We start from the raw sequence: 13,607 nt of genomic DNA on the forward strand, positions 1-13,607 counted from the left end.
AAAAAAAAAAAAAAAAATCCTCACTGTTTTTACTGTTTCAATGACAATGTCACTTATTCACCATCAAGATTAACTAAAACAGCATCCTTAATCCTGTTCCCTTCAACCAGAGAAATTAAAAATATGATATGATACACCAGCCAGGTGTGGTGGCTCACGCCTGTAATCTCAGCACTCTGAGAGGCTGAGGTGGGTGGATCACCTGAGATCAGGAGTTTGAGACCAGTCTGGCCAACATGGTAACACCCCATCTGCACTAAAAATATAAAAATTAGCTGGGTGTGGTGGTGCATTGTCTGTAGTCTCAGCTACTTGGGAGGCTGAGGCAGGAGAATTGCTTGAATCTGGGAGGTGGAGGTTGTAGTGAGGCGAGATCATGACACTGCACTCCAGCCTGGGCGACAGAGTGAGACTCCATTGCAAAATATAAATAAATAAATAAAATAAAAATATGATGCACCAGTCTCAAAAATTCTCGGATACTGTACCAGTTATCCATCACTGAGTAACAAATCATCCCAGCACTTAGTGGTGTAAACAGTAGTTATTTTATTTGCTCATGAGTCCATGGGTCAGAAATTCGCATAGGGCTCAGCAGAGGCAGCTGGTCTCTGCTTCAAATCAGCCTGACTGGTGCTCGAGTATCCAAGGTGGGTTCACCTTTAAGTCAGGCTGGCTGCCAGCTGAAGCACCTCAGTTTTCCTGCACATAGCCTCTCCCTCCAGCAGGAAAGTCCAAACATCTTTATATGGTGGCTAAGTTACCCTAAAGGGAAAATGAAAACTATGAATCTTCTTGAGGCCTAGGCTGAGAAGTCCCAGAACCTGTGCCACAGTGTATTAATGAAGAAAAGTCATGAGACCACCCCAGATTCAAAGAGAGAGGACATAAGCTCTGCCCTACAATGAGGGAATGACATACAAGGATGATTTGTTACTCAGTGATGGATAACTAATGCAATATCTAAGAATTTGTGTACAGGGATGGAAGGAATCACGGAGCTATCTTTGCAGACAATCTTACACAGAGATTGTTATCAGTTTGGTGAATTCAGTCGGTCAATAAAATTAACATGGACACAGATTCATTCATCTTCCTATCACGCCACTCTCAGTATAAATCCAAGATGGCCAGGGTAGCTCCAGACAACCTGTACTTGCACAACAATACTCAAAGGTCATAAAACAAGATGGACCAGGGAAGAAAGCTGTATTGTTTCCTCATGACTCTTTTTAGAACAAGAAAATGTAGGCCATTAAAGCCTTACATCTCATTGTCCATAACTGCATCATGTGTCCAATCTTCAACCAAAGGAATGACTGTGACTGGCTTAGATTAATCAAGATTTGCCTGTAGGAGCTATATAGGGACAGTCTCTCCTGAAGCACTTGATTGCCTGATACTTGAACAGAATCAGTTCTACAAGTGCAAGGAAGAAGGAGACAGCTATTTGGTAAGCAACTAGCTGCGTCTGCCACAGATATCAAAGATACTGAAAAAAAAAATTATTTGAAAGTTTGATTCAAATGCCAAAAGATCTTCCTTTAAATAATAAAAACCCCTGAAACATTAATAGCAATGTATGAAGATTCAATGCTGATTTTTAAAAACTCACAGACTTTTTAAAAACACACTTGGAAAAAAAAGTTACGATCCATAAAATGCATGTCTTTTGTTATTAATATTGAAAGTTATCTTGGCTATTTCTTTACCCTATAGGGAGATGAAGCTTAAAAAAAGAACTGGGCTGTTAAATCTTAGCACTGATCTTCAAAGTCTCGCTAAGATTTCTTGAGCAATTCCTCTCAGGAAAGCTTTGGATTAGGTTCAGTTCTGTTAACTATCTTCTGGTAGCAAGAGGGCGTAAGTAGTTGAGCAGAAGAAATATCAGAGTTAAACTGGTCTGCCATCTTCCACCACCATCTTGGGGTCCATATTTTGCAGATGCGCCTCTGAAGAGCACAGCTGTGTGGAAACAGGAAGTCAAGAACCAATGACCATTTATTTCACCAGTGGGACCACAGGCTCTCCTAAAATGGCCCAGCATTCTCAGAGCAGCCTCGGCATTGGGTTAACCCTCTGTGGAAGGTAGGGAAGAAAATTCGGTTTGTTTTTGATGAACTCCCCCAAAGCTGCCAATATGTGTATCCAACTAACTGATACTTCTCCTTGAATTGCTGTAAGATATTGCCAATATAATAGCTACAAAACAGAACTCTTGCTGGCCCTGCCCAACCTAGCTCAGTAAATGGCAGCATCTAATCAGCTGATCAAGCAAGAACTTAAGAATCGACCTTAATTAATCCCTTAACAGCATGTCTGGCTCCCTTTTCTCATTGCCAGGAAGGACTACCCAGAAAGGCCTTCCTAAAAGAGAGGCTATCCTACAATTGTTACATTATCCTATTTTATTTTCCTCATAGCATTTATACTATTTGAAATAATGATATTTATTAATATACTTAACTCACTTTATTGTATATTCATTCACTATTTGTCACCCTAAAATAAGAGCAGAGATTTGGTCTGCCTTGCTCACTATTGTAGAACAGCGCCTAGCACATTCTGGCTTAACAAGTATTTGTTGCATCAATGGACAAACTCAAAAAATCATGCCACACCCAGCCTCTCACTGTACTCTCAGACCACCTGGGATTCTGAAAATGCCCTTAAGAAGAGTAGAAGTAGAATCTATCACCTTGCCTGGGGCTTCTTTTGACCCTTTTCTGTAGCCCTTAAGATTTTGGGGCAAAGCCACCCCTGAAAGATACCAGTTTGTAATTTTTGTTTCTTTACTTTTGGTCTGTTTTGTTGCTTCTTCTTATCATTTAGGTATTGGCTGGACTTGAAGTCCTCAGATATCATATGGAATATGTCTGACACGGGCTGGGTCAAGGCCGCCATTTGCAGTGTGTTTTCTTCCTGGCTGCATGGAGCCTGTGTTTTTGTGCATCAAATGGCACAGTTTGACACTGACATCTTCCTAGACGTAAGTCATGTCCTTCAGCTAGATAGATCTTTAGAGTTCCTCCTTGTTTCCCATAAAATCATGAAGAAATTATTCCTCAGAATACAAGGCTTCTTGGGCTTCTGAAAATCATTTCTTTATACAAAGCAAAGTCTCAAGGGTCTTGGCTTTTGAAATGTATTTGACAGAATGGAGGGGGAACAACTGCAACATTCTTAGGCAGGAAATCCGGACTTTCGCTTCAAATAGCTTAGGATTTGCTAGTGTTGCTCAATCTGTAGCTACTTAAGAAACTGGTTCTAAATAACAGATAAGGAGTCTGAAGTCTAAACAAATACTTCACTTCTGATTCAGTGAAATAAAGATAATAGCTGATAAACCGGAACTCTTGTGTGGATTGGACATTAAAAGTGGGGGTGCCTTTCTCCCAGAGCAGCTCTTCTTATTCTCCCCCAGCCTATACTTCACACTTTGTTAGTTCTTAGAACCCAATACTCTGTTGGAAACCGGGCATGCATGCCCTGCCTTCTCAACCGGGGACAGCTAGATTGAGATATCAGATAACTCCAATTTCTTTAGACTTTAGAAAAATGTGATTAGGGCCAATTATTTTTCAACCATGATAAATGTATTAAGTTTAACAAAATACATATTATTACATACAAACTATACTTGTGTGTGAATAAAAGCTCTTCACCTGTTATTTTGCTAACTGGTCTGACAAGATGGTTTAAGGCAGCAGTCTGCAACCTTTTTGGTACCAGGGACTGGTTTTGTGGAAGACAATTTTTCCATGGAGACTGGGGGGAGTGGGGAGATAATTTCAGGATGATTCAAGTGCATTACATTTATTGTGTGCTTTATTTTTATTATTATTAAATTGTAAAGTATAATGAAATAATTATACAAGTCACCATAATGTAGAACCAGTGGAAGCCCTTAGATTGTTTTCCTGCAACTAGACAGTCCCATCTGGGGGTGACTGGAGATAGTGACAGATCATCAGGCATTAGATTCTCTTAAGGAGCACACAGCCTAGATCCCTCACGTGCAGTCTACAATAGGGTTCAGACTCCTGTGAGAATCTAATGCCACTACTGACCTGACAGGAGGTGGAGCTCAGGCGGTACTGTGGGCAATGGGGAGTGGCTATAAATACAGATGACACAGGTGTAATCCCAGCACTTTGGGAGGATGAGGCGGGTGGATCACGAGGTCAGGAGTTCAAGACCAGCCTGGCCAAGATGGTGAAACCCCTTCTCTACTAAAAATACAAATAATTAGCCAGGCGTGGTGGTGGCGCCTGTAATCCCAGCTACTCAGGAGGCTGAGGCAGAGAATTGCTTGAACCCGGGAGGCGGAGGTTGCAGTGAGCTGAGATCGTACTACTGCACTCCAGCCTGGGTGACAGAGCAAGATTCAGTCTCAAAGGAAAAGAGAAGAAAAGAAAAAAAAATACAGATGAAGCTTCGCTCTGTTGCCCCACCACTCACCTCCTGCTGTGTGGCCCAGTTCCTGACAGGCCACAAACAGAAACCAGTCTGTCCTGTGGGTTGGGGATCCCTGGTTAAAAGGTCTTAACATAAATGTATGCTAACATAAGAACTGGGATCTCTACATCAGGTTTACAAAGTGCCCTAAAGTTGGTAAGTTAACTTTGCAGTTTCAAAACCTATGTTTCCAAATAAGAATATTTTTATTTTACAAAAATCATGATTTTTGTAAATAATGCTATAAAAACCTTTATAGATGTATGCTATTTTTAGGTGTATACATTATACTTTATAAAAATAATTAGAATCTAAGGAGCAGATACACACGGTAGAAATACTTACTTACTGATCAAATGTTATACTTTATCTGTGACAATCCAGGTAACCCAGATATACATTTTGAGAGCCTTCTCCCAAATACTTAAGTTTAATGCAAATTGTCAATACATTGAGGGACATAGTGGAACTTCTCCAGAAGAAGGAGCTCTAAAACAGTGTTTCTGTAGATTTAAGATGCGTAGGCCATATCTTAGTTAAGAAACCAGAGGCATAATGAACTCAGTAAATTTTTAAAAATTAAGAAAAGGCCTAAAAAATGCTTATTTCTACATTTATTCAACTTACTAAAAAAGACTAATATATTTTATAGGAATGGAGCTGGAAAGGTCCCAGTAGGTTTGCTTATACATCCATAGTCAATACTATCTATGAATATATGGGCAGGAGGTTACAAGATTACACTATAAAAGATAACTTATAGCCCTGAGGAAGAATAGACCAGTTCATACTTTGGGTTGTTCTCAAATTCAGTAATTCACTTGTTGAATTAGATTGTGTATGTCTGTTACTGTAATATTAATATATATATATTCTTTTCAGTAATTGGACATTCCCAACAGATACACACTCACTAGTGACAAGTAATAAATATTTGTTTTCTTATTCCTAGTAGTGACCATGGGATGGGCACATATTAATGGAGTAAAATAACAGGGTGTAGAATAACAGCTCTAGTCATGGTCTTTGATTGACCACTTCTGACATCTATGTCTTTCTCCATCATCCAGACGCTTACCGCTTATCCCATCACGACCCTGTGCAGTCCTCCCACTGTGTACCAGATGCTTGTGCGAAAAGACCTTAAGAGGTACTTGGGCAGAAATCTCCATTTGAACCACAAACAATAGCTACCATCCAGGATCACAGCTCTCCCTTTTTCAGCTTAGGATAGCTGAGGCTTTGTCAGTCTTACCACCACTGACATTGTGAACCAGATAATTCTATTGTTGGGAGACTGTCATTTGCATTGCAGAATATTGAGCAGCATCCCAAGACTCTATTTGATGCCAGTAGCACCTCGTCCTCCCCTTTTGTGAAAATCAAAAATGTCCCTAGACACCGCCTAATGTCTCCTGGGGCGCAAAACTGTCCCCTAGTCTAAGAATCACTGGAATATCTTCTAGGACAACTGGACATTTTTCCAGGGACAATCAGACCTCTATAGTCCCAGAACTCCCACTCAAAAAAAATTATCCTCTAGTTCTACTCTTTTAGAAACACTGTGATTTAGAATCAGCCCTCAAAAAAGAAAGAAAGTGCATTTATACTGCTTTGAAGAAAAGCTAACAAAGTTTATGACTTGAAGGTCATATTGAATTTAGCCAAACCATATGAACACCCAGCAGAGTTGCAATGTAGATTTGTTTAATTCAAACTCAATACATGAGGAGAGAAAGGCAGAGAGGAGCAAATTCCTTAGCATAGATTCGTCCATCCTCGTTTTCCACCAAAGTGTGGTTGCCCAAGAGGGAAAGTGCTATGGGAGACAGAATAAAGCAAATATGAATCTTCTCTTTTCCTAATCAGTGTCAACTCCTTTGCTCCTATGTCACGGCCTTTGAAACATGAGCATCTTGTTCACGTTTCAGGAGTAATTCAGGGACTATTCAATGATTATTTTGAATGCATATGATTTGTATTCTACCCACACTCTCTGGCCCATTTGGGGCCGCAGTGTATGAGAAGCAGGCTGTTCCAGGCTTTCTCACTTGTGTCCAGTAAGGCTAGTGGTTAAAAGCTAAGTTCCAAAGTCAAACAGGCAGGGCCCTGCTACTTACTAATCATGTGGCCTTGGACACTCAAGATAACCTTGCTAAGCCTCCATCAACTCCATCTTTAAGAGAGGATTAAGAGCCCCCTCGTAAGGTTGTGGTGAGAGTTTAATGTAAGTGACATGCTTGGTGAGATCACCCTGAGAAGTGGGAGGTGCCTAGTAGAGTTTCATGAGTATCAACTCAGTCCTTTATTATATGAAAGGCTTTGGGCAAGTTCTTTAACTTCGCTGAGACTCAATGTCCTCATGCGTAAATAGGGGTTGAGAGAAGTCTAAGAATGCTTCTAAAGCCCTTACGACATAGCGACTACTCAATCAATATTAGCTGTTATATCATGTGGCTCATAATAAACACTCAGTATCATTAATAGCATTTTCTCCTGCCATTTTACATCTCTAGTAGCTAAGTTCTCCTCCATCTGCTAAAATGAAAGCTCTCAGGAATTTTTATTATAATCACTAATGTGCCCCCATATACCTAGAACAATGTCTGGCAATATGGCAGGTGTTCAACAAGTATTTGTTGAATGAACTTTCCTAAGACTTGCCTCTCCCAGCTGCTAGGCTTGCTGCTTGAATGTCCTAATTGTCTTGCAGTGAAAGCACTCAGGTTCCTCTTGAAAAGACCCATGCAACTCTCTCTCTCCAGGTATAAATTCAAGAGTCTGCGGCACTGCTTGACGGGAGGGGAGCCACTCAACCCAGAAGTGCTGGAGCAGTGGAGGGCGCAAACTGGGCTGGAGCTATATGAGGGCTATGGACAGACGGAAGTGGTACATCTAGCGGACATCTATGTTTAGTATATGAGGGGGCCTTTCTGCCCCAGGTTTGCCAACTGAGCCCCTGAAGTGCCTCCCTCCCACTCTAAATTTGTATAGAGTTTCCCAGGATACCTCACCTTGCCAGTAGTTACCAAAACTTGCAGATTGCTCAATTAGGTTTTGCTGAAGGGGAATGATGATTATTCCATCATTCCTGCCTCCCCCTTTTGCGGGAGAAACCTCAGAGGCATTAGGGGGTGGGTGAGGTTCAGAACTGAGCAGCTCATCTTTCCATTGTGCTGGGAATAATCCTCTGAGAGCGTCCATGGGAAGCTGATTCTAAGGTGCACTTAATGGAGTCTAAGGAGTGGTTTTCAAGGTGTGGCCCTCAAACCAAGCAACATCAATATCATCTGGGTAGATTTGGTAGAAATGCCAAATTCTTAGACCCCACGCCACACCTAATGAATCAGAAACTCTGGGATAAGGCCCATCAATCTGTGTTTCAACAATGCTCCAGAATCTCAAATTTGATTCTAATGCACACCCAAGTTTGAGAACTACTGGTCTCAAATAATATATTTCGGAAGATGTGCCTGCATGCCAGGAAAATCAGTCAAAATCAAATCTTAATTTTCATTGCCATGATATAGTTTCAGAAAAGGAACTTTTGTATACTTATACAAAGCTTGTCCTCTCAATAGGGAATAATTTGTGCCAATCGGAAAGGCCAAGAAATCAAACCAGGTTCAATGGGGAAAGCAATGCTGCCCTATGATGTCCAGGTAGGCTGAGAAAATATCTGACTGGTTCAATAAAGGAGAGAGAACGTGTTCCTTTTCTGCTATTCATTGTACAGCTATTCACAAGCTGCTTTCATTTTGTGAAAAGAAAATTTTAAGAACATCAATTGTTTATTTCATTCCAGATTATAGATGAAAACGGCAATGTTCTACCACCTGGCAAAGAAGGGGAAATTGCCCTCAGACTAAAGTCTACACGGCCCTTCTGTTTCTTCTCTGAATATGTGGTATGAGGATAGAAAGTGCTGGTCATGCCTTAAATATAGACTTGGGTTCAAATTTCATTTCCACCATGTCTTGCTATGTAAGCTTGGGCAAGCAACAAAATCTTCCATCCACTGTAAAATGGGGAGGCTATCATCTATCACCCAAGAGTACTGTAAAGATGAAATTCCAAGTGTAAGAAACTGGTTGCAGTGGTTATCCTCAGAAAGGAAAACTGGACAGGTTGGAATGAGGATGCAGTTGGGGATGCTAGAGGTAGAAGAGGGGCTTTTTATTATACTCTTTAGGACCTTTTGTATTTTATACTAGGAACTATCTTTAAAAAAAATTTAATTTCCAGCCAGGCACAGTGGCTCATGGCTATAATTTCAGCACTTTAGGAGGCCAAGGTGGGAGGGTGGCTTGAGCCCAAGAGTTCAAGACCAGCCTGGGCAACACAGTGAGACCCCATCTCTACAAAAACATAATACAATTAGTCAGGTGTTGTGGCACATACCTGTGGCCCCAGCTACTCAGGAGGCTGAGGTGAGAGAATCACTAGAGCCCAGGAGGTCGAGGCTGCAGTAAGCCACTGCACTCCAGCTTAGGCAACGGAGAGAGACTCTATCTCAAAAAAAAAAAAAAAAAAAATTCCCTTAGAAGTAGGATGTGTAATGTACTAGTAACTTAATGAGTGCCATATCCATCTCTGTTCTGACCAGACTAACCCCCAAATGTCATCCTTTGTTCCTAGGACAATCCACAGAAAACTGCTGCCACGATAAGAGGAGATTTTTATGTTACTGGAGACAGAGGAGTGATGGACAGTGATGGGTATTTCTGGTTTGTCGGCAGAGCTGATGATGTCATTATATCCTCTGGGTTTGTACCTTTTCCACTCTGAAGAGGTAACAATTTGACAGGGAGGGAGATCTCTTACTTGGAGGATGTGGTGGTCAAAAACTTCTTTTCCTCTTCAGGTACCGTATTGGGCCATTTGAAGTGGAGAGTGCACTCATTGAGCACCCAGCAGTTGTTGAATCGGCTGTTGTCAGTAGTCCAGATCAAATCCGAAGAGAGGTAGATGAATGTCATTCATTAAAGAAGCAACTTCATATTTTCAAGTTCTGTCCATTTGACCACTGTAAAGGCTGAACCAAGAGTGGTCAATCTATTAATTCTCATTATGGAGCATGCATTTGGCCAAAATATAAATCAGGCAACCAACTTTACAATAAGTTGTGTCCCAAAGAGGCAGTATTAGAATTCTTTTGATGGCAAGTGACAGAAACACAATTCAAACTGCCTTAAGTTAAAAAAAAAAAAAAGCATTTGGCTCATATAAGTGACAAGTACTTAAGTACAGCCACATCCAAAGGTTCATGTGAGGTTGGCAAGATTTAGCTTCTCTTCACTTTTGACTCTGCTGTTCTTTATTATGGCTCCATTTGATCAGATTCTTCCTACTTGATATCAACCAACTCCAGACATATACACCTTAGCAACCCTCCACCTCTTCAGGGAAGGATACAGCTCTGCTTTCAGTTGTTTCAAGTAACTCTCAAGACTTCATTTGCCTACCTTAGATCACATCTCTAACCAATGTGGTTCAGAGACTGGTATATGCTACTTGGTCAGACTTGGATCTCATGTCTATCCTTGGAAGTAGGTGTTGGTGTCAGTCCCACCAGAGAGAAGTTAGGGTAACACTCCATAGGAAAATTAGTTACTAAAAAGGAAGAACAGATACTGCATAGGCAAAAGCCACAGATTTCACTGAATGGAAAGCTGTCATGGAATTCAGAATATATTTTCTCACAGAAACAAGACAAATAGAAAACTGTGGGCACGGTGGCTCATGCCTGTAATCCCAGCACTTTGGGAGGCCAAGGTGGGTGGATCACTTGAGGTCAGGAGTTCGAGATCAGCCTGAACAACATGGTGAAACCCTGTCTCTACTAAAAATACAAAAATTAGCCAGGTGTGGTGGCAGACACCTGTAATCTCAGCTACATAGGAGGCTGAGGCAGGAGAACTGCTTGAACCTGGGAGGCAATAGTTGCAGTGAGCCAAGATTACACCACTGTACTCCAGCATGGGCAACAGAGAGAGACTCCGTCTCAAAAAAAACAGAAAGAATGAAAAAGAAAATTGTGGTCAGGTTCCCAAACCATCTCATGAGCCTATTTAGGACCTAAGGAAAGGGAACTCTGGCAATGACAGTAATAGCCTTAATTCTAGGAGGAAGCCCTATTTTCATAATTTGTTTTACTCATGGAAATTTCCTACGGACATAGCAAGTGATAAAATTTCAAAACAGTTTGAGTTTGTCAGCATCATTCCACATCTGTATCTCCTTCTCACATACCAGTTAGCCTCTATAGTGACACCATGGATCCCATACTCTTACCTCCTGTACCCACTCTACTCTCCACCTATTCCATTCTCAAAAATAGTTTCTTCCTGCCACCATGTTCTTATTCACGCAATATAAATGATTTCAGCTGAACCGAAGTAGCCACCAATTAGAATCAATGTATGAACAATAAATAACATAAATTATGCTTACTAACCTCAGTAATTATCTAACTAGTGGGTTTTAAACAGTATTTCAAAGAGAAGCAAACAATATGAGTCAAAAAAGACCTCATAGAGATAGATCAATCCTTCCTGAGAGGTTCTGGTTTTTGGCTTTGTTTTGTTTTTTGGAGATGGAGACTTGCTCTGTCACCCAAGCTGGAGTGCTGTGGTGCAGTTATACTTCACTGTAACCTCTCAATCTGCTGGGCTCATTCGATCCTCCTGCCTCAGGCTCTCGAGTTGCTAGTACTACAGGTGTGCACCACTGCACCCTGGCTAATTTTTTTTTAAAAAAGTCTTTGTAGTGATGGGGGGTCTCACCATGTTGACAAGGCTGGTTTCAAACTCTGGGGCTGAAGCTATCCTTCCACCTCGGCCTCCCAAAGTCTTGGGGGTTATAGGTGTAAGCCACCATGCTCAGCCCCTTCCTGAGATTTGATCTCCCAGGATACACAGTCCTTCCTCCACTGGGACCCTCCAAACTCCTTTAAAACCACATGTTCTCTAGGAGCTCCATTTGTCCCCCTCCTACATGCTTCTAATGGTACCAGTTTAATGGAGTAAGTGGTCATCCATAAACCAAGGACTGCTCGTATAATAAATAGGATCAGTCTGATTGAAATGTTAAATACATGAGTGATCTGTAAATAGAACTTAGCTTTCTTGAACCACTGCACTCCTCACACTCATACACCATTTACCTGAAAATATTCTGAAAAACATCACTTTGCAATTGTATCCAAGCTTTGTTCAGAGGTAACCTCTGGCATTTGTAGTCATCACACGAACTGTTGTTAACAAGTAGTAAGCAACTGCATTCAGCATTGGCTGCAAATCCTTGACATGTCTGAAAAACAGATGAGCAAGATAAATTAACTTTTCTGTTGCAGGTGGTGAAAGCTTTTGTTGTCTTAGCTGCACCCTTTAAGTCCTACAACCCAGAGAAATTAACTCTTGAGCTTCAGGATCATGTGAAAAAATCAACTGCACCTTATAAATATCCAAGAAAGGCAAGTACTTTGCCCAAAAGTTAAGTTTGGATGTTACCAAACTAGGGTCTAAGCTAGAATTAGATTTTACTGGATTTTGACTTTATAGTAGCTCATTATATAGGTAGATGACGCTTTTCAATTTGTTTAACCCTAAGAATTTTGCTTTAAAATGTTTTGTATTAGAACGGTGTAAGTGAATTATAAACCAGAACCTTTAATCAGCTCTGCAATACTGAATCACTATTAAGAGTCTTTCTAGGACTAATTAGTCCCATTCTGTATGAGAACAACACAGTGGCAAAGAATTGCCAAGTGCCTTGTTTTTAGGGACAGCCCTTGATTCATCTATCTCACTACTCTTATCCCTAATACCCCTATAAATTCAAAGTACATGCCTTGAAGTATCAAGTTAACCTCAGTTAATGTTCAGAAGAAGATGGTATCCAAAGAAACTATGGAATCTTTCCTGAAACCTTCTTCAAAGGAGGATTTAAGAACAATACGTTGTAAATACATGAAGATGTCACTGTAGTTTCCTTCTAACTGTGGAATTGGTTGATAATTACTGATCCGCTGCATGAGATTTCTATTTCATTTGGCATCATTTCAGTCAAAAAGCAGTTAAACCTAAAAACTACTCACAGTTTCTCCATTAAATTCACTAAATCAGTAACTGTTGACTTTCAGAAAGGCTATTTGGGGGCATTTTAAAATACAGTAGTCTTATTTTGAGAGAAGAGAACAAAAGGAGGATTTTTGTGGTCAAGTCAGGGCAGAAGGGAAAACTGTATATACTCCAAATTATATACTCCAAATTACCCTTAAAACTCTTCCTCAAAACCTCCAGGATCCAGCTCTGAAAAGACAAGAACTGTTCTTTTTGTGTTTAGCTGTGATCTCCATTTCTTGGGAAGAGTGGAGGCCTAGGACTTATTTAAACTAGGGGAAAGAAATGGGGTAAAGGGACCATGACTTTCTTCTGGCAAAGCATTTCAAAGAATTTGCACTAAAAATCCATAAGATGGAGCTACACTGTCACCCTTCCTATATAAACAGATCAGTTTCTGGTGTCCATGAAATTCAATGAGCTTAGGCTAAGATAATCTCGACTTTACAATTCAGTCAGAGTTTCATGCAAGCTCTCTGCTATTGCACTGACAAGTGGAAGGATAGAATAAAGTGTCTCATAACCTTTTTTTCTGTCAATTAGGTGGAATTTGTTGAAGAACTCCCAAAGACAATCACTGGGAAAATCAAACGCAACGTTTTAAGAGACCAAGAATGGGGACGAAGATAGCTTGATAAGAAAACTGAAGGGTTAAGTAGTAATATGGCTGCTTTCTTTTAGTATTTGTTCCTGATAATTCAGTGACTACTCTCTTAAAATGTTTAAGAGCTTTCCTGCTTGAAAACTGAACTGTTGAGTTTTTGGTTTTTACGTAGCTAAAAAATTTAAAAGTAAATAAAAGGCTAAAAAGCATATGGATGCAAATTGTTATAATGACCAAACTGACAAAGGTAATGATGATGATTTGTAGTGTTGAAAATAGCAGGAATCAAATGATTGCTTAGAACAAGAAAGTGCACAATGAATCTGTATTTCATTTACCTTGTGCCTGATTGATTCAAAATAAAGATATATCCTGAAAGAAATGTTCAAGACAATTTCTTCTGCTTAACAACTTTATGAGAC

General features: G+C 40.3%; 1 protein-coding gene across 1 annotated transcript in view; it reads left to right on the top strand.

The window, feature by feature from the left end:
- The window catches only part of ACSM4 (acyl-CoA synthetase medium chain family member 4), a 24,533-nt gene extending 11,322 nt beyond the window's left edge, over positions 1-13,211 (top strand). Inside the window, exons 4-13 of the mRNA XM_023232358.1 lie at positions 1,945-2,088; positions 2,833-2,989; positions 5,529-5,608; positions 7,224-7,347; positions 8,040-8,120; positions 8,264-8,365; positions 9,097-9,224; positions 9,323-9,422; positions 11,813-11,932; positions 13,125-13,211. Coding sequence (XP_023088126.1) covers positions 1,945-2,088; positions 2,833-2,989; positions 5,529-5,608; positions 7,224-7,347; positions 8,040-8,120; positions 8,264-8,365; positions 9,097-9,224; positions 9,323-9,422; positions 11,813-11,932; positions 13,125-13,211 — 1,123 coding nt within the window. The remainder of the gene's footprint in view (positions 1-1,944; positions 2,089-2,832; positions 2,990-5,528; positions 5,609-7,223; positions 7,348-8,039; positions 8,121-8,263; positions 8,366-9,096; positions 9,225-9,322; positions 9,423-11,812; positions 11,933-13,124) is intronic.
- The last annotated feature ends 396 nt before the right edge of the window (positions 13,212-13,607 follow it).

The sequence above is a fragment of the Piliocolobus tephrosceles genome, chromosome 10 (assembly GCF_002776525.5).
Source record: "Piliocolobus tephrosceles isolate RC106 chromosome 10, ASM277652v3, whole genome shotgun sequence".
In the NCBI taxonomy this organism is placed as follows: domain Eukaryota; kingdom Metazoa; phylum Chordata; class Mammalia; order Primates; family Cercopithecidae; genus Piliocolobus; species Piliocolobus tephrosceles.